The sequence below is a fragment of the Anoplopoma fimbria genome, chromosome 19 (genome assembly GCF_027596085.1).
Source record: "Anoplopoma fimbria isolate UVic2021 breed Golden Eagle Sablefish chromosome 19, Afim_UVic_2022, whole genome shotgun sequence".
NCBI lineage: Eukaryota > Metazoa > Chordata > Actinopteri > Perciformes > Anoplopomatidae > Anoplopoma > Anoplopoma fimbria.
Window position 1 is genome coordinate 5654762 of NC_072467.1, and position 27252 is coordinate 5682013.

The 27252-nt window shown below is 40.7% G+C and overlaps 1 protein-coding gene across 2 annotated transcripts in view; it reads left to right on the forward strand.

Annotated features, from left to right (window-relative positions):
* The first annotated feature begins 2885 nt into the window (after nucleotides 1-2885).
* itpr2 (inositol 1,4,5-trisphosphate receptor, type 2) overlaps nucleotides 2886-27252 on the forward strand; it is a 51744-nt gene continuing 27377 nt past the window's right edge. Inside the window, exons 1-37 of one of the 2 annotated variants that reach the window (XM_054620719.1) lie at nucleotides 2886-3193; nucleotides 7845-7915; nucleotides 8193-8311; nucleotides 8405-8491; nucleotides 9375-9533; nucleotides 10335-10433; nucleotides 10701-10784; nucleotides 10918-11064; nucleotides 11893-11988; nucleotides 12643-12687; nucleotides 14763-14914; nucleotides 15282-15381; nucleotides 15535-15695; nucleotides 15783-15924; nucleotides 16191-16349; nucleotides 17384-17556; nucleotides 18109-18228; nucleotides 18454-18636; nucleotides 18792-19043; nucleotides 19133-19280; nucleotides 19399-19546; nucleotides 20115-20302; nucleotides 20408-20531; nucleotides 20634-20691; nucleotides 20823-20988; nucleotides 21297-21485; nucleotides 22017-22103; nucleotides 22190-22315; nucleotides 22467-22589; nucleotides 22862-23062; nucleotides 23155-23406; nucleotides 23550-23675; nucleotides 23851-23979; nucleotides 24343-24463; nucleotides 24629-24810; nucleotides 25364-25506; nucleotides 26140-26248. In XM_054620719.1, coding sequence (XP_054476694.1) covers nucleotides 3102-3193; nucleotides 7845-7915; nucleotides 8193-8311; nucleotides 8405-8491; nucleotides 9375-9533; nucleotides 10335-10433; nucleotides 10701-10784; nucleotides 10918-11064; nucleotides 11893-11988; nucleotides 12643-12687; nucleotides 14763-14914; nucleotides 15282-15381; nucleotides 15535-15695; nucleotides 15783-15924; nucleotides 16191-16349; nucleotides 17384-17556; nucleotides 18109-18228; nucleotides 18454-18636; nucleotides 18792-19043; nucleotides 19133-19280; nucleotides 19399-19546; nucleotides 20115-20302; nucleotides 20408-20531; nucleotides 20634-20691; nucleotides 20823-20988; nucleotides 21297-21485; nucleotides 22017-22103; nucleotides 22190-22315; nucleotides 22467-22589; nucleotides 22862-23062; nucleotides 23155-23406; nucleotides 23550-23675; nucleotides 23851-23979; nucleotides 24343-24463; nucleotides 24629-24810; nucleotides 25364-25506; nucleotides 26140-26248 — 5061 coding nt within the window. In that variant the 5' untranslated portion in view covers nucleotides 2886-3101. The remainder of the gene's footprint in view (nucleotides 3194-7844; nucleotides 7916-8192; nucleotides 8312-8404; nucleotides 8492-9374; nucleotides 9534-10334; nucleotides 10434-10700; nucleotides 10785-10917; nucleotides 11065-11892; nucleotides 11989-12642; nucleotides 12688-14762; nucleotides 14915-15281; nucleotides 15382-15534; nucleotides 15696-15782; nucleotides 15925-16190; nucleotides 16350-17383; nucleotides 17557-18108; nucleotides 18229-18453; nucleotides 18637-18791; nucleotides 19044-19132; nucleotides 19281-19398; nucleotides 19547-20114; nucleotides 20303-20407; nucleotides 20532-20633; nucleotides 20692-20822; nucleotides 20989-21296; nucleotides 21486-22016; nucleotides 22104-22189; nucleotides 22316-22466; nucleotides 22590-22861; nucleotides 23063-23154; nucleotides 23407-23549; nucleotides 23676-23850; nucleotides 23980-24342; nucleotides 24464-24628; nucleotides 24811-25363; nucleotides 25507-26139; nucleotides 26249-27252) is intronic. The other variant, XM_054620720.1, reaches the window with a different exon arrangement.

Below are 27252 nucleotides of genomic sequence, written 5' to 3' on the forward strand. Positions count from 1 at the left end.
TATAGTATAGTTATGTACTTACAGTACATTATATTAATAATTTTCAGTCATGCTAATTAAGCTCATTTTAATTTCGCAGTTTTTTCTCTGCCCATATGAAATAATAATAATAATTTTTAGAAGGAGGGATTGTGAAAAATCACTCCGCTCATCGATGCTGTAACACTACTTCCAGGCAGACTTGTACCAGTTTGTGTGCAAACATCAAATCATTTTACAGAATAAAAGGTCAGCAGTAATCTGTTAGAGGAGCAGGCTATAACATTTAACAACTCTTTCAGGGCCCTCGGGGAATTTTCCTTTTACCATTATATAACTCTGTTTATTACAATAGTGTTTCAAGTAATTTTAAGGGATTTTGAATCATTTTCTGATTCATTTTTACGTTGTATAATCTCTCTGAAATCTTGATTTTTTTTTTTTTTTGTGCTGTGGATTTGCCCTTTTATATTTTAATGTGTGTGACTGTGACTGAGGGACCTGTGGTTGGCATATTAATTAATATTTTCTGATAATTTTGTTTGTATTTAACACTAACACAAAGTTAGGAGAGCTGTTGATCAGTACAATGAACACTAGAGGGCGATGTAGGTCAGTAAATGGAACTGACTGTATGACGTAGTGTCCGATGAGGCTTGATCTCTAGCGGCCTCTGGTGTGGGAACAGAGGTAGTACATGAAAACGTCCAGAACCACTACTCTGTCACGGTTTCACGGCTAGTCATTTAGACATCAGCAAAATTAGAGAGTAATGTTACCACTTTCTTTCAGATGTTTTCACAGTTATGTGCCATGATCATCACAGATTTGGCCATTGATATATTTTGTGGCTAAAAAAAAAATTGAAAATAAAAATATCTATTCTGATATCTTTCCACAAAAACATCACATCTACCTTCATAGTTATACATAACAAAATATTCAGTACCTTTACTTAAGTACCAATACAACAATATACATGTAGTTTATATTGCCCTGCTTTCAAACCCCTACTTAAGTAATAGTACACAGGTATCATCAGCTAAATTTACATAAAATATCATATAATATAACTGCTCATTCTGCTAGAAAATGTCCCCTGTGACCCTGTGATCATTGTGTATGATATTATAGTACTGATATATTGATGTGTTAGCAGCATTTTACAGTTTTTTAGTTGTTTAAAATGGAGCTTCTTTTAACTCATTTTTCATAGAGTTTGGTAGTTTATTCCAGGGGTTTTAAACTAAGGGGTTGGGCCCCTCCAGAGAGTCACAAGACAAATCTGATGGGTCGTGAGATAATTAACTGGAGAAGAAGGAATAAATAGGTTGATAAAAACATTTTTGTGACTTTGGACAATTTCCCCTTTTTGTGCGTTGAGCATCAGTTGAAATTATCAGTTTGGAGAGTAAATGTCTCTTTGTTGCACCACAGAAGCATCTGACATGTGACAAGGAGCCTCAACAATGCTCTGTTCTTTGTAAGGGGCTGCAGGCTGGATTCATTGTTGACCATGCATTGCCTTTTATAAGCCCATCTCTAAAGTCTTATATAAAACCCTGAAATGTAGCTATATACTACAATATTCTGAAACATTTAGTGGAGTAGTAGTACAAAATAACATAAGATACATAAGTAAGGTGCAAGTGCCTCACAATTGTACTTATCTACAGTACTTGAGTAAGTGTAGTGTGTAAGTTTGTATTTTAGGAAAGAAACTACTGTGTCTATGAAAAAAGAGAACAAAAGACTAAACACACATCACACCTGCTCCGTGGGACATTTGTTTCCCATCAGCAACATTTTAAAACTCATTATTTATTTATTTTAGAAAAAGTAAGATTCCATGACAACAATAAGGGCCATTTTTATTGCATGGATTGTGGTTCATTAAAGTATATTTCACGGTAATGAATCAGAAATGCTGCCACTTTGTTTGCCACTTTTGCAGAGAGAAGGCTATTTTAAGTGCACAGAATGAAACTAAAGTAAATGGAATAACACAAAACAAAACTATTCATGTATATAAAAAACAACAGTGCAAGGCAACCCTGTCTTCTGCATTTGGCAAAAAGTCCTCATCGACCAAACACCTTACCGTCCTCTTTTGCAATACACCTGGACAATAATCTTTTTGCATGGCTAATCCATCCCTGGCAATCTTCTGCAGATGTGTCCAGACATCCAGCATGCATTGCTCCCATAAGGGAAACAGATATATAGAGGCCATCAAGGAATATAGATAGCTTCTCAGTGTTATATGTCCCAGTTAGCAATTTTAATGCAATTTTTATTTATTTATCTGAAATGTAACACAATGTAGCGAATAGCAGTCCACTTTACAGTTGCGTTAAGTACACTTAACACTTTTTTAAATGTATACCTGCTAAATTAAGTGTCAACATACATTTCCTGGTGGTTGAGTTTTAGGGAGAACACGTTTCAGGAATTGTGAAAGAGGTGGACATGTTGTGTCAAAGCAATGAAAAGTGATCCACAGTTTAGTCCACACTGACTTCTGGTGTGCTGACTGTGTAAAGAGTTTATTGAGAAGCCTTTTAATTCACACACCTTATCATGTACTATTCAAATAGAAACAAGTAGACCTAGGTAGTCTGTTGTGAAACAGACTTTATGCTCTCCCAAGACATCACCCGTACAGCTGTAGGTAAATGTGTATTTTCTTAATGAATATTTAGAATAGAAACAAAAACATGTCATTGAAGCGGAACTTGCTGAAATGCCTGACAGCAGCAGTCTCCTCCCCCTGAAGTGGATGAGAAGAAGAGCAGCCTCCGGTCTGGCTGACATACAGGAAGAAGTTGAATAAGTCTAAAAAACACAGCGCTGTCTTCAAAAATCGACACCAGTTTCTTTCTTTTCTTTCTTTTTTTTTTCTTTCGCTTTAATTTTCTGCCCTCAATCGACTTGCTGAAATGCAGAGCTGGAAGAATAAAGGTGAATGTGAAGACTGCCGCTGATCCGGAGACGGTGTAACGTGAGGATTACTCCCCCTCCCTCCCCGAAGAAGAAGAAGAAGAAGAAGAAGTAGAAGTAGAAGTAGAAGTATTTTTGAAATGGAGAAACCGGGACACATCTAAAACGTGTATTTAGTGAAAATGTCCGAGCACCGGTCCAGTTTCCTTCACATCGGAGACATTGTGTCTCTGTGCGCGGAGGGCTCTGTGAATGGCTTCATCAGTACTTTGGGGTAAGTTCCTCCTGTGGGCGCCTCGTACTTTCTGCTCACCGGGGAGCACATGGAAGAGGAGTAACCCTCTTTTAATGCTCTCACTTTGACACCACTCATGCCTCTCGTCATCGTAACACGTTGACTTTAAACCAAGTCAAAAGTTAAAGTGTGACTTGAGGGCCGAGGGCCAAGGGCCTGTCAGCGCACACACCGCTGCCGCTCAGGAAGCTCCGTGTGACCGCAAATGTAACCGGAATGCAAAGCACCAGGTAGACGAGTGGTAGTGTCCCCTGTGGCCCCCAAAGCAGGGTCAGGGGCCCCATGGGACGACGCTAGGAGGGTCCTCAGCAGCTCACCCTAAACCCTAAACCCTAACCATAATGCATCGCTATGTCTCCAATACTTTGTTACCAGTCATTTGAGGTTATGATGAATTGAAATGCTGCTCACTCCTCCTCACATTCAACCTTTTACACATATTTCCTCTGTATGTGAGTTCAGTCACTCAACAGCACTGCATTCTCACATTTAATATTAATATCTGATATTTATTTAGTAAAGGAGTAAACCATTTCTACGCTTTAGAGGTGTACTTGTGGCCGTCCGTTTTGCATAGTATTGCATAGTATAGCAGCCAGGTTTAGACGGTATCTGAGCCACACTTTGATTTTTGGGAGAGACTGACTGAGTTTCCTGCCAGATTCAGTCACCAGGCCATCATTTACAGCATCGGGGACCAACCTGGGGGTCAGGACTCCCTCAGTGGGTCATAAGTTACATTTCAGGGCCCACAAGATAAGTAAAGGGGCAGGAAAGAAGAAATAGCGCACCATTTATATTCAATTTGTCAGACTTTTTACTACTCTTCACTTTTTTTTTTTTGTAATTGCTGACTGCTCGTATACATATCAAATTTATGACGAGGGTAGTATTCTTCTTCATTTCAACCATACAGTTTTTTTTTTTAGTGTGACATGAGTTTTATTTTTATTTTAGTTGATCTTTTTTTCTCATACTGTCATTTGTGAGTTTGACTCCATATTTGAGGCTGTGTGTAGGTGTGATGGAAACTTCTTTTCGTGGTGTCGTTCTCCACACAGCGGTGCAAAAATAGCCACCAACAGTTTTTATGGGCTGTAGTTCCTCCTGAGTTGAAAGCCTCAGCACAAGGTGGAATACCACGGTGGTTCTAGGTACTCTCTGGTCTCTGAGCCTGCAGAACAAACGTGGAAGGATCGACTGGCCCTGAGTGTGCCCCACCCACCTCCACTCCCTTTTACTCACCCTCTCATTCTCACTCTCTCTCTTTCCTTTTTCTTCCTTAAATTTCTCTTGCAAACAATAACTTCACACAACAGCTGGCATACTCCGATGTCTTCAATGTTTGGTGGTGCGGAGGATGAAAACAATCAAAGGTCTTGGAGCAAATGGCAGCTAATTCATGTTAGCACCTTGACTTGCAACCAGTTTGTATGCAACAGTGTTCCCTGCCTCACTATCTGCAGCAGGGCACACATCCAACCTACTTTCCCTTTCTAAAAAGGCTCCCTTAACTGTAAAGGCAAATGTAAGCAGCAGCAGCACACAAGGGGGGCTGTACATTTCCAAAAACAAAAGTTCACAGCGGTGATTGTTCACAGCTCTTGTTGTTGTTGTGAAACACAGCAGTGAAACTCTTATCAGGGCTTCGATAACTCATGTATTTTGACAGGAGTGCTGGGTATTTCATGAAGGGCTGTGCTGTGCCAGAGTTTACCAAGGCCCAAAGAGAGAGAGGGAGGGAGAGAGAGAGGAAGAGAGAGAGGGAGAGAGAGCGACAGACCCTGCAGGAACCTCCCTGAGCCACAGCCCCTGTGAGCACAATGTAACCTCGGCTACACAAGGCCGCTCATGCCCATGTTTGCTTTGGATAACATTAAATCTACAAGTACCTCACACACCTTACATTGCAAACACTCACACGGCAAATGACCGACAAATGACCTTAGAGTGCGTTTAAGGTCATTAGCGGCCTTGACCTCTTGGATTTTGTGCCGTCTCACATTTTTGTCAATGATATTTGTTTGTTTGATATTAATCAATCAATTCACTTCATTTTTTGTACCTGTAGAGTATATATGAGAGATACATTATAAGATCAATATAAAATGATTCTGTGTCCATTATTTATTGTGAATGTTTTTCTATATCGTTATTTTTTCCCACTGATTTGTATATTCCATAAGAAGTGAAATTATCTCAGGATACATTTCATGAGGGAGTGTTGAATTAGATTACCGCGCTGCTTTACCAGCACATTGAAACATGCCAACATCGGTTGATCATTTCTTCATAGTTTTCTTATGAAGATGAGTCATTCTCTGTTGACTTGTGTTTTTCCGTAGAAAACAGTTGACAGAACAAGCAAACCGGATCTGCTGTTCTGCATGACACGCTGTATTCTCTCTGTTTTGCATTACCTGATGTGTTTTTCTGGGTTGTTGTCTCAGTCCACTCAACACAAGCAATGGATCTAAAATTAGCTTGTCAGTGTCCAGCGTGGTATCATTGGTTCATGTTTAACTCGGTTACAGAGCAAACCCTTGCACTGGCTGTGAGTGTCAGCCTGTCTGTTTGACCTGAAGGCCGACTCTCTGCAGACTTAAGGTTACTTATTTATGAGCTTGAGGGACGTTTCTAGAGAGCCTTCCTGTTTAGCCATTTAGCACTTGATTCTGCTTCCTGTTAGGCTCTATTGTGTCTCATTTAGATGTAATTCTGATACAGAGTTGGAGGAAATAGTACACAGCCAGTGGATTGACACTGAACAAGTGCAGTGGCATAAATTGGAAATGGCTCCGCTCACTTCAGCAGGGCTGCCAGCTTTGTATGAATTGGAGGAATTGTGCGTTGCATTATGTTTCTCCTCAGTGGACAGGATGAATGGATTTGCTTGTGCACCTCGGCCTTTGGTTCAAATGGGATAAAGGGAATGGGATGATATGGAGTCTTTGAAATATAAATCCATGGCTGGTGTCATAGAATATATTCCAGCAGATTTCAGTTACAGCATTTCTCTGGTATATAACCACCTGTGACTGTGGAACCGCAAACAACCTACAAACACTTAATGTCCGTTACAACACACACGGACTCTTCCTCAAACACTGTGACCACTGTGAAGCTTGACTGCAGAGAACAGGTTTTCCATGCATGAATTAAACCTAGTTAGAGGATAAGACTAAATTAAGCCAGGTTTAACTATAGATCAATGGATTATTTGTTCTGTTTCACAACATCAAATTTACTGACAGGAACGACCTGTCTAGGTCAATAATTTTGATACATTTAATTTTCTCTCTTGTACAAAGCAAATGCAGAATGGAGGATTTCACTGCTGCAGCCCAGACCTACATTTGAGTGCCAGAAAGTAAAGCACTGATTACTTTAATGTTTTAGGTATTCTGTTCATAAACCCACTCGTTTTCTAACTTTCTAGCTTTCGTTCCTCCGATTTCACAAAACAATGGACTCTCTGCCATTCCAGCTTTTATGAGCAACTTCACCCTCAGTCTTCTCAGTGTTGACTGCTAACAAACATAGGTGGCTGGAATTGAACCGTTTTTCATTAAGCAATTATAGACATAAGACATAAGACATAATAGACAAAGACCTTGGAAACAGTTCAATGACAAGACCATCCATGTCATGAGGTGTATAAAGACAGACAGATGTGACAGATTAATACATGCTTTTTTTTTTTTTACACAGTCTTCGATGAATGTGATTAATTTGGATATGTGAAAGGATAACAGCTGTGCGCACACTTGGCACAGTTTTTTCCTAAATGCTCTTTTGCAACATTCATTAAGGCATGTCAGCTCTTGCATTAACTCTACATGTCTATTACCTGAAAGTGTGAGTATACTGACCTGCTGTGCATCACTAAACCTGTCATTGAAACATCTCTGTTGTGTAACTAACCCATAAAAGGTGAAGTGTGGGAAATATGGCAGTTATTAAGTGGATGACACCCCACGAAGGCCCTCTAATCAACCCTGCTCCTCTGGAGGCAGCAGCCTATACATGCTCTAATAAACCTACGGTAGACTTAAAAGAAAAGCTCAGATGTTGATATCTGTTGATATCTGTCTTTTGTTATGTAGAATTTGATAATTCTCTACCCATCCATTTTCACTCTGCACTATGTAAACGCCACAGAAACCTGGACATCATTTGAGCCTGGTTCTTATTTCTAGATACAACCTCTAGACTGAGCAGATCCCCCTGTGCTGGGCTTGGAAAGCATAGATCAAGGTGACGTTAAATTACATGAGCTCTGTCCAGAAACGTTCAGGACATCAGTTCTGAAACCGGGAAAGCTCTCCGGAGATGCATATGATGGTAAACAGATCCGTCACTCTTTCCTGTGCTGCCAGCTGAGCCTTTCAACGTGCAGCTGGCAAGGGAACTCTAGAGCAAGCATGGTTCTGAGCCACAGATTCATATGATTGGTTCTAATTTTAATCTGAGACTCAGCTTTGTGTATTTGCATTTGACTGTGATCCCACAATTAGACCACATTGTGTCATGTTAATATTTGTTTTTACGGCAAGTGATTTATTGAATAAAGGTTCGCATATGAAGGCATAATTCTAATTGAATTATCATTTTCTCCTCTTCCCTGCAGGCTTGTCGATGACAGGTGTGTGGTCCAGCCTGATGCTGGAAACCTGGCCAACCCACCCAAAAAGTTCAGAGGTGTGTAGGAATATACTAGTCACACTGGTTCGAGGTTACAACCACAAACACATACACACACGCACACACACTGTCAAGGGTGATTGGGCGCTTTTAGCTTAATGTTGTTTCACACAACATTGTGGTTTTAGAGAAGCTTGTATGTGTTCAAGTGACTCTACAGGCCTCTGCTGGGTAAATAACCATTCACCTCAAAAATGCTGTTTCACCACATTAAGACTCTTGAGGAGCACTTAACTTGACTCCTGTGTTCCTTAATGCCTCTCCTTCTGTCCAGATTGCCTCTTCAAGGTGTGTCCCATGAACAGATACTCGGCCCAGAAGCAATTCTGGAAGGCAAAACAAGGGAAACAAGGAAACAACAACACACAGGGAGACTTGTTTAAGAAGTTACAGGTAGAGCTTTTTAAAAAAAATCACAATCTGCATCTAGATCTCTGTATTCATTTGAGCCCCAAAGCTTTAATAAATCTCTGTCTCATTACTCAGCATGCAGCAGAACTGGAGCAGAAGCAGAACGAGTCAGAGAACAAGAAGCTCCTTGGAGAAGTTGTGAAATACAGTAATGTCATCCAGGTACAGCCCATCACTTAAATCCAGAGGCTTGTTTTGGTTTACTTGGTGTTTACCAAGGTTGTGTTACTGCCAGCGCCGATAGCTCAGGCCATTTTGAAAAAGTCTACAATGGGAGTATTCGGTTTCAATGATGGCTAAATTCTTGTTTTAGGGGGTGAATTGAGGGGAGTAAAAGCATATTAAACTGCTGTTGCAAAAGGCGTTCAAGCAGTCTCTATTGTTCCTTCAGTAAGCAGGCCTTTTTCAATATGCAGTTTGTTAGTGATTCGTGGTCATACACACACTTCTTCAAATGAGGACACATTGAATAAAAAAAGTGAACCAACTCTTAAATCAAAGAAGAAGTTACCACCAGGCTAAAACCTACCTCTACATTTACCTAAAAGGTTCATCTTCTCTTACTCTTGTACTTAGTACTGTGCTTATATACTAATGTGACACTCTTAACTTGAGTATTTACTTTGAATGCCACTTCATAATAATACTCCACTCCAATCAATTTAATTTATTTTAATGCTTTTTGGGATTGAACAAACATGCATTATGAAGGTGTCACTTTTGGCTTTGGGTAATTGTGATGGGACTTTTTTAGTTTTTTACAAACCAAAGAAGAAATTAATCAAAAATGAAAGTAATAGTAATGTAATAAATAATAGTAATATATAATAGTGTTACAGTCCCAAGAGCCATTTTACTGCATTGAGTACTTTTTATTCTTTAAGTATGTTTACCTGATCATACTAAAAGTTGCATTTTCAATGCAGGACTTAAGTCTTTTTAGTGGATTTTTACGGTTTATTAATATTATTTTTACTTAAGTATCTGAATACTTCCTCCACCACTGCTCGTGCAGTATTTAAACACTCTGAATTTTCTGTCTTAGCTCCTGCACATTAAGAGCAATAAGTACCTGACCGTCAACAAGCGTCTTCCTGCTTTGCTTGAGAAGAACGCCATGCGGGTTATTTTGGACCCGGCCGGGAACGAGGGCTCCTGGTTCTACATTCAGCCGTTCTGGAAGCTCCGCAGCGAAGGAGATAATGTATGTCTCCTTCCTCTTGGCGCTAAACATATTTCTTTAGACATAAAGTTCAGCTTGACATTTCTCTCTGTTACAGATGTCCGACTTTCTTCATCCTATACACTGTCAGTTCATTGTTCGTCCTGCCCCAGTAACATTTCTGATTTTGTCCTTCCCCCTTTGGCTTTAGCATCCTATGGTTAAAGGTATTGCTCTTGATTGTGCATGGTGTTTGTGCATTATTAGGTCAGACACCGAATTTCTTGTAAAAAGCATGGATCCACCGGCCTTCCCATTGCATGTTAGGCTTTTAGGTTGAGCTTTAAATGCATCCAGCCGGTCATTACTCTCTATCTACTTTGTGTCAATGATGCTGTTTCATGTTTTTAAAATGCTTTTAAATTCAAGTGTGATGAGCGACACATTTGTGAAGCCACAGTGTGCTTGGGTGTGGCTGGTTAATATGAGATACTGTGTAGAATCTATTGTAACTAAGATTGGGTTAGAGAGCATGTATTATGCAAGTGATGATACAATGACAGGCAGTGTAGTTAAGTCACCATGTCTTTGTATGCTGCATTCATGTTTGCTCACCATGGTATGAATAAACTTGTTTTTCATGAACAACTCAATCACTCTCTCATGTGAAGCTCAGCCTGTTGCTGTTGCACATAGCACCTCTTCTTTTTTTTTTTTTAGATAAGGGGATGTTTGCATGGACACAGTCTTACTTCCTGTTTCATCCATTTGAACACTTGTTGAAGATTTCCAACTTGCGTTTTCACCTGTGCTGGCATAAGACTGTCGGTTATTGGGTTCAAGGTGGTGGTTGGAGACAAGGTGGTGCTGATGCCAGTAAACGCAGGGCAGCCTCTTCATGCCAGTAACATCGAGCTGCTAGACAACCCCGGCTGCAAAGAGGTAAGACTAGTCCATCTACATTGTTTCTATCTGTGCTGAAAAACAAAGCTGTAGTCTAATAAATAAAGAAAAACAGTAGAAATGCCTGTTGTTTGCCTTTCAAACGTTTTTAATGTAGTGCTTTATTGTCTTGGTCCTTTAACTGTGGTTGAAACATAAAGAAGGATGGTGTTGCAAGGTTTTCAACAGACCTTATGTGACTTTTGAATGATAAAAATCTAAAATTTAATGAAATGTTTGCCCCTTACTCTCTGCTTCATGGTGCAGGTTAATGCTGTTAACTGTAACACCAGCTGGAAGGTCACCTTGTTCATGAAGTTTAGCGACTACAGGGAAGATGTGCTGAAGGGGGTATGTTGTTTTATCACTTCTAGGTTTCCTCAGTGCATCTTTTAGCATACTGCATGTAGTTTGCGCGTCTTCAGAGCAAACAGCATGCAGTTATCTTGCAGCGGTGTCATGTCTTGCTTGTGTGCTCTGTCAGGGGGATGTGGTGAGGCTGTTTCACGCCGAGCAGGAGAAGTTTCTGACCTGTGACGAGTACAAGGAGCAGCAGCATGTGTTTCTCAGGACCACACTGCGGCAGTCTGCCACCTCCGCCACCAGCTCCAAGGCTCTCTGGGAGATCGAGGTAAAGCTCACACAGGAATTAACGACATCGCGCTTTAATCCTGAGAACATCATTGATGCTAATTAGAAGAGAATCATTGTTTAAAAAATAAATAAAAATCAAGTTAATTTATCAAGCTCTGGTGAAGTTTGTCTGATTGCAGTTTATGGAAAAAATGTAATTGAGTTTTTGTCCCTTGAGTAAGAACCAGCCATACATAAACAAAACGAAGACGCTTCTAAGTCATGCATTTTTCCCAGGTCAGTCCCTGAATTTACACTTTTGTCATCATTAAGGAGCATTTCTCCCACATATAGGCCAGAATTTCCCGTTTAATAATAATACATACTGTCTGCCACTTCAACCTTTAGTTCCTTGTAACCCACTTTCTGTATGTTCCTCTTTATCAGCTCGCATTGAGTGGGAGTTCCTGTTGGCCCTCTGCTGTTTTTACCATATGTTACCATATCAGTAGTTGACATGTTGCTGCACCAAATTCCTGTTGTACTTGGCACATAGACTCTCATTCTGACACCGCAGTGTTAGGGAAAACTAGAACTTATTTGATTTGTGAATTAATGTCACTTTGACTAAGAACTCTTAAAAAAAAAAAAAGACATCATCCTATGACTGCTGTTAATCGAATCCTATCCCAAAAGGAGCCGTTCTGCCTGCGAAACAAAACCAGAAACTAAATGAGCAGTGCTACTAAGAAACTGTGAACAATGTTGTAAAAGTCCCTCTGCACTCTATCAGACCAGTTTGAGGCGAGGACAGACTGACACTTAACCACATACTTGGACAACAACTGATGCTTCTAGGTGTCCTTATATTGTTTTTCCATGCCAGGTTGTGCACTATGACCCCTGTAGAGGTGGAGCAGGACAGTGGAACAGTCTCTTCCGCTTCAAACACCTGGCGACTGGGAATTACCTCGCAGCAGAGGTGAGTTTAACTCCTTTTAATCCATTACATTTTGTAGCTACCAATCATAATTAATAAATCTTGATTCCTGTTTAGGTTTTGAAGATTTTTTACCAAGTTGCTGGTGTACAATGTTTTATTCTAATGATAAATAGCTATTCAATAAATGTATGTCTATGTATTTTTATGTTTACACTTTGTTTGACAAAGAAAGCAGTGTTTAAGTCAAGCCTTACACATAAATGAATGATCTCATTCACTTTCACACAGTGAGGAATAGAGCTTATTGATTAAACAATGAGATTGGTACTCTGTATTAGCTGATACCCAAAGCCCAGGTATTGCTATTTCTATTGGGACTGTAAAAGTCAAATGGGTGCATCCATACTTTATTATACAGTACTTTTAGAGTAGCTCGCACAAAGATACATTTAGTCTGTGCCACTTTTTTTTTTTTCAAACTGAGAGACTCTACTCTACAGTTTCTGAATAAGCACAGTTAAAGGGGATTTTAGATGATGTGCTGTAGGTGGCAGTATTCCCATTGATATGGCGTCTATTACCCATCTGCTGTTGAGTAGTTTGGATTTGGAGTGATGAGGATGATAATGACAGGATGATCATCAGAGCTTCCTATGTTTGAGGTCACAGAGTGACCCCTCAGTTTCTCTGCAGGTGAACCCTGAATTCAAAGACAACACAGTGGAGCCAAAAGGAGAGGTGAGTCAGTCAAACAAGCACATTTAGCTGCAAAGTCACACACTACTAACAGGTTTTTAACATTATTTTATCTGCTAAGTTGATAATTATTATTCAAGACAGCAGCAATGCAAATATCATTTCACACCATGGATGAGTCAGATTGACTGAAAGAGAGAAGGAGCTGGTGAACAAGAAAGAAGATTAGAAAAGTGTTTTACTGAAAACAACGATTTTCTCAGCAGTTAAACATTGTCTGCCCAACTTCAGACCCGTCTCTGTCTCCTCATCCTTTGGTTATGCAATACTGCCAGTTCGCTAACACTCGCATACAAACTCGGAATCTATATCTAGGCATTTCTTTCAGCTCTTAGCTACCTTGCACATTTGTATTCTGGTAGTGCAAGGAACACGCACACCAACTCTCTCAGCCTCACACACACTTTCTCATGCACATGCTGAGTTTCAGACACACAGGGGGCTCCTTACATAACGTCTGGGTGTGGGGGTGCCCTGCGAGAGGGGATGGAGGGGAGGCAGACGTGCTGTCTGCTTTGCTCCACTCGCCTGTGCTAAGCTGGTGGGGTGAGTCACCAGCAGAGGGAGGGAGGGGGGGGAGAAAGAGGTGGAGAGAAGAGTGGGAGGATGGTGAAGCTGAGGCGTGGAGGCAGCTCTGGGGAGCTTCCCATTGACATGCAGAGAACAGTGGGAGAAATTAACCCTCGCCTTATATGTGCCGCATCTGCACAGCGCTGACTCTACCAGCCTACTTACTGCAGTGTCTAACACATCACACGGAGAAGTCATGGCTCTGTGGCTACATCTCTGTGTAATTCAATACCTCATTAGTGGAAGAAGCTGTGGCAGTATAGTATCGCTCACTTCCTTCCGACCTCAGTTATAGATTTTATCAACTGTTGGCCTCATTTATTGGTATATATAGTATGTGTAAAGATATGGCAAATTGATGCAAAACATGTATATGCCCAGCTTCTCATAGCCACAGTAATACTCAACAAACAAGTTCACTGAAATGAGGCTTTTTTTTTTTAGAATATAACAAGATATACATCGTGTGTGCAGTTTGGACATGAAGGTTAGAGGAGGTCCTGCTGTGCATGCTGCATTTAGCAAAAAACAATGAATCAATAAATGGACAGGAAAATTATTGATATTGAAGTAATCATGTGTGATGTCATCATTTAAAGTTATATTCAAAATATATTTCTAGTTGCATCTATTACAATGTGAAAATTTGCCTTTTTTGTATTTAATTAAAAAAAACTGATTTATTCTGAATTGCTATTATTATCTATTAGTCAGCAGATTGTTTCCCTTATCTATCATTTCATCTAGTGAACATTTTCCCTGCCCCATGTGACATCATTGCTTCTTTCATCCAACCAACAGTTTAAAATCCAAATATGAGAATTGATAATATCAATAATAATTATCAATAAGCAAAAAAGTTGCAGATGCATCTTCTGTTGATCACTTTAAGCTCTGAAAACTTGTCATTTTAGAGACCCAACAATCATTACAAGCAATTAATAGAAAACAGATCACAAAATAAACAATAACCAATTAATGACGGAGACAGTACAGAAAGGGCGTGACATATCTTTAGAACATTCTGACTATAAAATGGCTTTTTTTTTTCAGTCTGACAAATTGTGAGAAAATTTACTTTGTTCAAGACCTCTCTTTGTCTCAGCAACACACTCTTGCAAGATCTGGCAACTTGCATTCGCAAACGCCCTAGCTACCAAATTATTCTAAATATGTCTGTTAGCTAGGTAAAGCCCGAACCTGCTTCAAGTAACATCCATCTACTCGCATTAGTGTTAACACACTCTTGACAACAAGCTCTGCATGCATCTTTGTTTTATAGACTTGAATATAGACTGTGTTGTTGTGTACTGTATATTTAAAGATTGTGAGACTAGAAAATCCATGTGTTTAAAATATATTAAATGATAATAATAATAAATATCGATAAACAACTTAACTTTGTGCCATATGAGCTTTTAGATTGCAGACGCTAACATCTACTTTCTCTGTGTGTGTGCGTTTGTATATTTGTGTGTGTGCTGCAGAATGAGACTGAGACTTTGTTCTCCAAGAGGAAGCATCAAGCAGCAGAGAAGATTGCTTTCACCCTGGTTTCTGTCCGACATGGGAATGACATAGCCTCTCTGTTTGAGCTGGACGCCACCACTCTGCAGCGTGCCGACTGTCTCGTGCCCAGGTCAGTCCCTCACATGGGGGCAACAGTAACAACGACAAGTTACATGTGCTGTAGTTGTATCCACAGGGGGAATTTTTTACTAGAGCTCACAGCGCAGAGCAGAGCAGTTTTTTTGTCAGTAAATCTGCCATTAGTGTGAGATAATATCACATATTCTGACTCCAAACCATGTGCTTTTTATTAATTTTCTTCAAAAATTGGTCATGGGTAATACTTGCTACTTGATCATTTCACAACGGGACAAAATTCCATCCCTTTAGCCTTGCTAGCAGCTAACTGAATTATCGAGATGGATGCTTTTCAGTTAAACGGCAACATAAGTACATAAACTAGAAATCATATGATGTCTTGTCTCATTCTTCCTTAGAAACTCCTATGTGAGACTTAGACACCTGTGCACCAACACCTGGGTGACAAGCACAAACGTCCCCATCGATGCAGAGGAGGAGCGTCCAGTGATGCTCAAGGTCTACACACACACACACACACACACACACACACACACACACACACACACACACACACACACACACACACACACACACACACACACACACACACATACAAGTAAAACAAACATGGATGCATTATTTAGACATTTATGTTGGCTGTCATAATAGATTGGCACCTGTCCCACTAAAGAAGACAAAGAAGCTTTCGCCATCGTATCTGTTCCCCTGTCGGAGGTCAGAGACTTGGACTTTGCAAACGATGCCAGCAAGGTCCTGGAGTCCACTGTGAGGAAGCTTCAGTACGGCAACATCGCTCAGAACGAGAGGAGGTACAGATGCTTGAGCATGACGATATAGGTGACACAAGGTCGTGTGCATGTTTTATGATTTGATGTTATTTTTTGCCTTTTTTTCAGGTTTGTGACTAAGCTCCTGGAGGACCTTGTTTTCTTTGTATGTGTGGTACCAAACAATGGCCAGGATGTTTTGTCTGTGGTCACCTCCACACCAAACCGAGAGAGGCAGAAACTTATGAGGGAACAGAACATCCTTGCTCAGGTCAGCATTAGGACACACAAACACACACACACACACACACACACTTCTGTCCTTGCTGATGCAGATTGATCAGAACTTTAACTCAAGGGTCGAGTTCCGACAGTGATGCCCAGTGCAAATCTTAAATTGTGACGTATTTCCATTAGTGGGATATTTTACAATAACCAAACATTGGCCTCAAGAAGTGTATTGATCAAAGTATCTCCCTGCTATAGTAAATGCTCGATTGGTTCTTCATCGTTGTATGTGGGTTTCTGTTCCACCAGATCTTTGACATCCTGAAGGCTCCATTCACAGATCAGGGTGATGGACCGATGCTAAAGTTGGAGGATTTGGGAGACCAGCGCTATGCTCACTTCAAGTACATGTTGAGACTCTGCTACAGGGTGCTACGCCACTCCCAACAGGACTATCGCAAGAACCAGGCATGTTTTCGGTCTCCTACAGTCTAATATTGAGTACTCATTGAGTTTGTCATCAGGCTCATTAACATGCTAATTATCCCAGGGATGTGGGGTAGTTAAAGCATAGAGAGATGGCTTATAGTTGGGAGCATATCGGTATAGTAATGTAATGATGCCCATAATCAAGAAAGTAGTAGTGCTCTTTGGATCGACAGAAAAAAAAATCATAACAAATTGTGTGATGTCATTTATTATAAAAAAAATAATAATAATAAAACGATGAAAAACAAATATTTATAAGGAATAAAATACACACACACTCTCAGCTCATTACATGGCTTTTACTGCTACAGCTTTCCTGGGTCAGGTATTAACAGTGGCTGATGCTATCTATTAAGCAACGTTAGTTAGCTAGGCAACTGCATAACAGATTTTATTGAATACTTAACTTCTTGTCCGCTTTCCTGCGTTTTAGCATGTCACAGTAACACAATTCTGTGGTTTTATTAAGAGTAAAACAAGAAATAAACACACAGTACCTACCTGGAGGAAACTTTGTTGTTTATAATTTACTTATTTTATTCCCCTCTCAGTCAGGCCACCTAACAATAACTTAATTAGCTACAGTCTGGGCAATTAATATGCTGTTATGCCATGATTAACACTTTAAATAAATGTTATCTAGTAAATTACCAAATATGTTGTAGTTACACCTTTTGAAAATATGAAGATTCTCTCACTTTTTTTCAATTTAATTTCCTACAAATTAAATTAAGCTAAACTACTGCCCCACTGACTTGGGCCTTGGTACATTTAACTCAATCATTTGCAGCCCTCGATTAATCATAAATGGCTCATTTTGAGCTGCTCAGTGTCTAACGGGTTGTGGTAATGACAGGCAGCTCTCCAGTTTCTATGGGTATGGGTATCCCCGTGTTAATCAAAAAAATCCATCAAAGTGTTTTTAATTCAATTCAATTCAGTTTATTGTGTATAGCCCAGAATCACAAATTTGCCTCAGAGGGCTTTAACCATATGTCTCTTTTGCTACGTAGGAATATATAGCCAAAAAGTTCACAATCATGCAGTCTCAGATCGGCTATGAGATCCTGGCTGAGGACACAATCACTGCCCTGCTGCACAACAACCGCAAGCTGCTGGAAAAACACATCACAGCCAGAGAGATTGAGACCTTCGTCAGCCTGCTGAGGCGCAACAGAGAACCCAGGTCAGACATGTACACCTCCAGAAGAGTAGATGACCCAGGGGAACAATTTCATATCAGAAAATATTGAACAAATCTGACATGTGCATCTAGTAGTCATACTCAAGACTTTTCTTGGAAAAGGTTAATATTGTAACACAGGGACTAAACTTATAATACGGTATGATAGAGAATAATGCAATCCAATTAAATATGTGAATATTACCTACTTAACCCTACTTAACCCTACTGAAATTCTCAATTCAGTTTTTATCAGAAATACATTTCTAACCTTCCCCATATGATCACTGTGACGCCATATTTTGCGGTGAGTGCGTAATCGGTATATTAAAAGTTGTTTCAGTTATTGTGTCCCTCTGCTTTATATGTTAAAATACAATAGAGTATGTACTGTAAGAGTCATATCTGTCATATAAAGCAACAGAATCATTTTTACAAGAAAAATATTTTATGTACAACCAGGAACACACAAAAACTTTTTGTGTTCCTTTGCTGAAACCTTGTGTGTAAAATATTTGTTAAACATGGTGATTCATGTCTGCTCTACTCTTTTAGATTCCTGGATTATCTGTCTGATCTCTGCGTGTCCAACAAGACAGCAATCCCCGTCACACAGGAGCTTATCTGTAAATTTATGCTGAACCCCACCAACGCAGATATCCTCATCCAGACCAAGTGAGTCACACCCTGTGGTATCTATATTTAAAACATCCAAGTAGATCCTGTCATATTTCAGTCCTTCATTTTTAAACATGTACAAACACGCACATTCAGTAAGCCTAAAGAATGTGCTGCTGCCTCCTTGTGAAATAGATATTTTATGAGTATAATGCTTGCAATTTTTCCAGCAACTGCTTTTTGTCACACTCCTTCCCTTGTCCTCCTTTTCCCCCCGCCAAGGCTCATCCCTAACACAGAGACCACCCTGGAGTCCTCTCTGCTACAGGAGGAGGTGGAGGAGGAGGAGGTTTGGCTCTACTGGATCGACAGCCACAAGGAGCCTCACGGCAAATCCATTCGCCACCTGGCCCAGGATGCCAAGGGCAACCACAAGATGGATGTAGACATTATCACCTATTACAGGTGACGGTGGCATCCTTGGTTTTATTTCCCCTGTAGTGCTACACCTTATTTCAGTAACACAATAATAGCTGAAGCAAGCAAGAGTGAATGTATTCTCCCTCGTCTTCCCATGTCCAAATGCAAAAACAAAAACATGTCCCTTGCCTCCTCTCTAGGTACCAGTTGAATCTCTTTGCTAAAATGTGTCTGGACCGTCAGTACCTAGCCATCAACCAGATCACCTGTCAGCTACCGGTGGATCTGATCCTGCGCTGCATGTTTGACGACTGCCTGCCCTACAACCTCAGAGCCTCCTTCTGCCGTCTCATGCTGCATATGCATGTGGACCGCGACCCACAGGAGGCCGTGGTGCCTGTACGCTATGCCCGCCTGTGGACCGAGATCCCCTCAAAGATCACCATTCATGAGTGAGCATCCATCTGAGGGATTATGTGTGCTATGTACAGGCGTATTTTGAGAGTCACCACATGCAGATTGTGATTGTGCTTTCCTGCAGGTTTGAGTACGAGTCCACTGATACGTCAAGAGAGGAGATGAAGAGGAAGTTTGCTCACACCATGGAGTTTGTTGAAGAATATCTTAAAGATGTGGTCAGCCAGCCTTTTCCATTTGGAGAAAAAGACAAGAATGAACTCACGCTAGAGGTAAAATAAACACATAAAGTAGGTTATATCAGTCTGACATTGTGCTTTATTCATGTGTTTTTGTGTTCCACTGTAAAAAAAAATCTAATCCTTATGATGATTGTCTTCTGTCTTCCAGGTGGTGAATCTGGCTCGTAACCTGGTGTACTTTGGTTTCTATAGCTTTAGTGAGCTGCTGCGTCTCACACGCACTCTGCTGGCCATCCTGGATATTGTCCAGCACCCACTGACCTTCATGAACAAGCTCGACAAGAGTCCAGAGACTGGTCAGTGCAGTTACACAGAATAAGGGCATCATCATTGAGTTGGTCAACTAAGGTTCTTTTTTTTACGAAGTGCTTTAAACAATAGATAGAAAGTTTCACGTTTTTAGTCACGTTTTTAGGTAGAAAATATGGGTGCAGCAGTTAATCAATGTCTGCAGGAGCAAGGCTATGCATGACTTTTTGCAGTTTTTTAGACCTGATAAAAAGTAACTTTTAAGGAACTTTAATATGAAGTTACAGAAATAAACAGTTGTAGATATGAGGTCAAAGACTTCTGCAGATCAGAAAAAGTAAGAACAAATCCGCTGATGGAAGTGAAAACCTTTTAATATAAGTGGACAAAGTGGTAAATAAAACGAGTGGTGAGGTTTAATGGACTGAAAACAATAACTGCAGTTTTTTTTGTTAAACTGGAGAAAGTTCTTGGCCAATCCATTTAACGTCTTTAGGGCACTTGTTTTAGCTTCATGATACATTGTCAAAGTTTAACAGGCTTAAGCTGAAATAGGTCAACTATGTAAATAGTTGAAAGACACACAATGCAAAATGCTGTGATTGTTTCCTTTAGGCAACAATGTCCTCCGTACGATCCATGGAGTTGGGGAAATGATGACTCAGATTATGCTGAGTCGAGGCGTGCCGCATAGCCTCCCTGACACCTCTCCGTCACTGCGCTATGGGAGAGGACACTTCCTGCCTGACAATGAGGATGTCATGGTGATGGACACCAAGCTGAAAATCATCGAAATCCTGCAAGTAAGGGCCGTCCACTGCATGTGCTTTAAGTCATTTCTGGTAAAATTTGCCATTATAAAAAAATAAATGTCATTGTTAATTCTATTTTTTTTGTTTCCCCGTTAGTTCATCCTGAGTGTGAGGTTGGATTATAGGATCACATACTTGTTGTCCATCTACAAGAAAGAGTTTGGGGACAGGACCATAACTGACAGCTCTGTCTCTGTGAATGAGTTGATCCCAGTGACACGTGCGACTTTATTTTATCTTAATCTAAGTACTAAAATATTTTTTTTTTTACATTCTAAATGAGGTGTTTACTGTCCATGTTTTCACTTCCTTTTGTCTCCAGCTGCTGAACCAGACATAGATGAGATTGCAACCAAAGCAGAGAGCATGTTTGCGGGGAGGTAGGTAAAGCTGTGCTTAAATAGAATATTAAACATATAAGTTGATTATTTTCGAACGACCCGGTTCCTTTTACTCTTTGGCAATGATGCATCTGCTTAAGATTCCTATCTAAGATATGTTGTGATTTCAGCTCAGAGTTAAGTGCAGTGGAGCTGGACGATGAGGGGGGGCGGACGTTTTTGAGGGTTTTGATCCATCTCATCATGCAAGATTACCCCCCACTGGTGTCTGGCTCACTGCAGCTCATCTTCAAACACTTCAGCCAGAGAGCCGAGGTCCTGCAGGCCTTCAAACAGGTAGCGACACACCAGTTAAACTCCAGCATTTAATACTCGGTTAGCTGACAGAGTGTGGCATTAGGCATTTCCTGAGTTAATCAGTTTGGATTAAGAGGGTCCTCCAAAGGCCCAAACAGCAGCAGTTGTAAACTGTCTCACTAAGAGCTTCCTCAGCTGGAATCTAGCTCGCATATTAACAATACGCAGACTTTCCAAAGTGGCGAACTGAGACTTCTTGGCAGAGATATGCTTTTCACATTTGTTCTTTTAATATCTTCATGTCTGGTTTATTTCTCATCAAGTGTATGTGTCGGTGTGTTTTCCAGGTCCAGCTATTAGTGTCAGAGCAGGATGTAGATAACTACAAGCAGATCAAGACAGACCTGGACCAGCTGCGTCTGACTGTTGAGAAGTCAGAGCTGTGGGTGGAGAAAAGCGGAGTCTACAGCAGTGAAGACCTGGGGGTACGGCAGGTCAAAGAACAAAACATCGAGGTGCTGTACCATCATTTAATGGTATCTAGCATCGAAAAGCAAAAAATCACAATTCAGATTTTAGGGTGAAATTTCTTTCTTTACAGGAAGTTCCTATATTTGTCTTAAACATCCTATTAGTCATTCAGCTGCAATTTAAATGGCTTTTTTGTTTGTTGTTATTGTTCATCAAAGCTGATGGAAAGCTGTTTTGTTGGCTAATAATGAATAGTAATGTCTGGCAGAACACTGATCTGCTGTAAATCAGTTTTTATTAGTCATGCCCGTAACATGTTTGTGTGTTTTTATGTCATTATTGTTACATTAATGCTGCTACGGCAATGATAAGGATCAGTGCAGGGACATTTCCCACCACTGGTAATAAGAGACAGGATGTGACGGTTGTTGCATGCCAAAGATAAACCTTTTGGAGTGAACACAGCTTTAGTTAACTGTGGCATGAACCTAAAACAATTAAACTATTTAACATACTAGTGAATTGAAATGAACAACATCAAAATCATACTTGAATGTATTTACTGAAGGCTTCTCTTCCTGTATGTGTATTGTCAGGAGGTTGTCCTGAGCCCAGTACAGGATGGAGATAATAAACCTCAAATTGACAGCAACAAAGCAAACAACTACAACATCGTAAAAGAGGTGAGTTCAATGTCTTTATTTCCAGGTAATTCATTTCTTTTTGTCCTGCAGTGCATCTGTAATACGTGTTTGTGTCTGATATTTAGATCTTACTGAGGCTCAGTAAGCTGTGCTATCCCAGTAAGAAGAGTCGTGTGCAGCAGCAGAGGTTGCTGAAGAACATGGGGGCCCATACAGTGGTGCTGGACCTGCTGCAGATCCCCTATGAGCAGGTGAGTCACAACCAAAACAGCCGCGTGAATGACTCGTTGTACTTGATGTTGACTGTAAAATCTTTGCACATCATGGTTTCTTGCTGTCATGATTTCTTACATTAGGTTTTATAATCTCTCCTTTTATTTGCTTGGTTTTGCCTTTGCACAGAGTGATGAGAAGATGACTGAAATCATGACCCTGGCACATACGTTTCTGCAAAATTTCTGCAGAGGAAACCATCAGAACCAAGTTCTTCTACATAAACACCTGAACCTCTTCCTAACTCCAGGGGTATTTTGACCTTTCTGTACATTACCCCTTGTTGTCATGCCTTACTTTTTAGGGAGGTCTTCTTTTGTGGTAGAGCATGAAGTAGCATCATCAGCATGAATCTGTCATGAAAAGGAGCAGGTGCAAAACAACAACAGCCTGACAACAGGAAAGTGATATGTTCTAATTTAGTATCAGCAAGAACAGTTGTCTTTGTTTCTTTTCCTGTTATACAAATGAATCAATAGAGTGTTATGAAGATGATCTGAATCACATCTCAAATATCCAACCAGTTGCTGGAAGCTGAGACCATGCGTCACATCTTTATGAACAACTACCAGCTGTGCAATGAGATCAGCGACCGAGTCGTCCATCATTTTGTTCACTGCATTGAAACACACGGACGACACGTTCTGTACCTCAAGTTCCTGCAAACCATTGTGAAAGCAGATGGGAAGTATGTGAAGAAATGTCAGGACAAAGTCATGACAGAGGTGAGATAAAAATGTTTCAAATGTATGTACATTTATTGATTAGTTACTGTTATTAACTGTTCTTTTCTTTGGGTCTCTGTTTGTGTGTCCAGCTGGTGAACGAAGGCGAAGACGTCCTGGTGTTCTACAATGACCGCTCCTCGTTCTCAGTGTTGGTGCAGATGATGGGCTCTGAGCGAGAGCGGACCGATGAAGATGGAGCTCTGGCCTACCACAACATGCTTGTGGAGCTACTGGCTGCCTGCACTGAGGGCAAGAACGTCTACACTGAGCTGAAATGCAACTCTCTGCTGCCGCTGGACGACATTGTCAAAGTTGTCTCTGATGTCCACTGTATACCAGAGGTAAGGCTAGACGACTTTATGGTATAGATTAAAAAAATACACATTTTGTCAAGTTTTGTTGCATCTTTGGGTACTTTGTTTATTCTCTTTTTTCTGTCTTTAATCTAAAAGTAACCAGGCATCTTATTTTTTTTATCCCACAGGTCAAAACTGCTTATGTGAACTTTGTGAATCACTGCTACGTGGACACAGAGGTAGAAATGAAAGAGATCTACACCTCCAACCATATCTGGAAGCTCTTTGACAACTTCCTGGTGGACATGTCAAGTGTAAGGCTCTGTCAGACTGATACTTTTCTAATGAGGCAGTGTATGTGTCAAGATACATTAAGGGTTAACCCATTTTCTAAAACCATTCGCATACTGCAAGTGCAGAGAAAAAGATAGCGGTGTGATGTTAGGACGAGCTTGTTCAGTTTTCCTCTGTTTTGTTTTTGTATTTAAGGTGTGCAACACTACCACAGACCGTAACCATGCCGATTTGGCCCTGGAGAAGTATGTGACAGAGACAGTGATGGCCATTGTCAAGGGTTTCTTCAGCTCACCTTTCTCTGTCAACCACTCCAACCTGCAGGTACTGTTTTTCAGCTCTGACAAGCAGGTGGAATTTACCCGCAGAGGGAGGCCCTCTCGTGGCATGTCCAAATTCTTTGCCAACTTTTAGCTATTTTACAGTAAAAAAAATATTTAACAGCAGACTGGCTCTTTTACTACACCCTCACCTGGGACCTTCTTGTTTTATTGCCGAAATTTGCATACGTCAAGCAGATGCTTGAAGTGTTTTACGCAGAAGTCTGTACTATTGTCTCCCGTCAGACACAATATCGAAGTATTCAAATCAGGATTATCTCTGTCTTTCTGTACAGTATTCAGTATTCCCTGCTTTCTCTCTCTCTCTCTCTCTCTCTCTCTCTCTCTCTCTCTCTCCATTAAACAGACAAACCAGTCCGTCTTCATCAAGCTGCTTCAGTCTTCTTTCAGGATCTACAACTGCACCTGGATCAACTCAGCTCAGAAGGCTAATATTGAGAGCTGTATCAAAACACTGGCTGACGTTGGTGAGTTTTGCTACTCTGCTGTCCAGTCTTTGACCAATGTTAAAGATAGAGGCATTGGATTATTGATTAAAATGCAAATCACTAATCAATGTAATAGTTAATTTATTGTGTTGATTTTGTACACAAAATCCCACCTACATCCAACCCTTTTTCGTTCTTTCCCAGCTAAGGCACGGGCCATAGCCATCCCAGTGGACCTGGACAGTCAGGTCAACACTTTGTCTCTGAAGGTCCATAGCATCATGGTGCAGCGAGCAGCCAAGGACTGGAGGATCTCTGCCCGCACACGACCCCGCAAAGAGACCTTTGGTGGCCCTGACTACAAGAACATCATTGAGAAGCTCCAGGTGATTTTTCTTTTAAACAAGACTAGGAGTCTGCAGGAACACTAGCGTTTCTGAGACAAGGCACAGCCGAGCTTTAAGCTTAATACTAAGGTGTTGGACAAATTCAATTTTGACCTAATGGTGGTGCTATATATAAAGACCAGGAACATTAGGTTTATACAATCATCTTGAGGAGGACATGGATGTATGGACCAAATTGTATGGCAATCTATCCAATAATTACATTTCAATTAACAACCAAAATTGTCAACCTCATACTGGCAATAGAGAAAAAGTCAAGTTACAAGGCTACATCCTCTGGGTACCGAGGCTATCTGTACAAACATTTGATGGCAATCCAGCAAACATTTTTTTGATATTTCGGTGTGGGCCAAAGTGGGGGACTACCATCCCTAGAGTCGTGCTGCTAGTGTGGCTAAAAGAAATACATGAACAGGAGTGTCTGAATTTAGAAGTTTATGAGCGCTTTTCTAAATGTTTTATTTTAGCAGAATAAGTCTCTACAGGAGAGCATTTGATTGAGCCTTTATGTTTGTCTGTCTGTGATGTACAGGGAGTCGTGTCCCTTCTGGAGGAGCAGTTCAGTCCAAAGGTTCAGGCAGAGTTTTCTGTGCTGGTGGATGTTCTTCACAGCCCAGAGCTGCTGTTTCCAGAGGCTGCTCGATTACGCTGTGAGAGTGGAGCTTTCATGTCCAAGTAAGTCACACAACCTGTGTAAGGAACAAAGAACACATTTCTCTTTTTTGAAAGCCTGGAGGACTCATTTAAAGTGTTAGTGTAGCTGTAGAGAAGAGCGACGGCATGGGTGACATTTAGGGTTAGATTAGGATTTCTGACCGAAGTTGCTGATATGTTATTTTTAGTCTAAGATTGGCAGGTTGGAAAAAGTAGCATTAACTAAAACCTGCACTAATTGGGTACTAGTATATGTATTCAGTAGTTTTTGAGGCTTTGGAAAAGAGTTAAAAGTCAAGAATAAATACAAAAGGAATATTTGAAATTATAAATGGAATATTACAAAGACAAGAGGAAGCTTTAAAATAAACAATAGTAAATATGTAAAGAAAAAATAAAGTTAATTTAATCTGTCTGTGGTCAGTTGATTACTCAAACTAAAATGTGAGATATTTAAAAAATATATATAGTTTGATACATCAAACCTCTAGGGGTGCTGTTACTCTGCTGCTGCTGTCTGACCTCCCTGGAGAGCAGAAAGGGTGATTTCCACTGTGGTGATCGATAAAATATCTCTTTGTTTTTACTTGTGAGCCGGTGACTGCATAGGACACAACTTTAAGTGATACAGGACCTCTCTTTACACTCTGTCAGACTAATCAAACACACCAAGAAGCTTATGGACAAAGAGGAGAAGCTGTGTATCAAGATCCTGCAAACACTCAGAGAGATGATGGACAAGAAGGGATGCTTTCAGGAGGCTGTGAGTACTTGACCCTGCATGGGAAGAATGTCACATGAAACAGGGTTTTAATTATGTTATTTGTCACTTTAAGATTTGAAGCCGGGGCGGCTGTGGCACATGAGGTAGAGCGCTTGTCCCGTAACCACAAGGTTGGTGGTTCAAACCCCTCTACCGGCAACATGCCGAGGTGTCCTTGAGCAAGACACCTAACCCCAAGTTGCTCCCCGGGCGCTTCATTGCAGCCCACTGCTCCTCCGGGATGGGTCAAATGCAGAGAAATAATTTCCCCATTGTGGGACTAATAAAGGCTTAATTATAAAGGCTTAATTATTAACTTCCGAATTCCCAAGAAAATTGGATCAGTTTCTCACAATCTCACGTTTACATAAAAAAATCCACAAATAAGGTACAGTTATCTCAAAGTTTTCTGTGGCTTAAGCCCTATCTTAAAGTGCCAGCAATGCTTTGTTTCCATCAGCAGTGCGGTGTAGTGTTGTTTTCTCCCAGGTCTGTCGGCCAGGAGCCCAGACTCCCCTTCATCAGTATGCTGTGGGCCTTTCTATGTTACATAAGACAGGGAGGCACTTGAGGACACACTCACACGGGGAGGGAGAATAGGTGGGAGGAAGTAAGGGAATGAGGAGGAGGAGGAGGAGGAGGAGGAGGAAGAGGAGGGGGGCAAGCACCCGACAAACAAATCAATACTGCAGCCAGTATTGGGGGGGGGGGCATATGTTTATTGAACTAAACGTTGTCCTGAAGTAAACTGGGAGAAAACTTGTGTTGCTGGCCTCTGACCATGTGGGTATGATGCGACATGATTATTATTTTGTTGACAATGCTGTCCTGCTAAATACTGTTATTGTTGCCCCACAGCATCACTTGTTAAAACATAATGTATGCATGTTCCTTAACCCTCTCTTTCAGTGTATTTGCATTCGTAATACTGCCAAGACTACCTTCCTCTAAATAGTACATGCCAGCCAGTGTCACTTACAGCTACTGGAGGAGTCAGAGTTTTT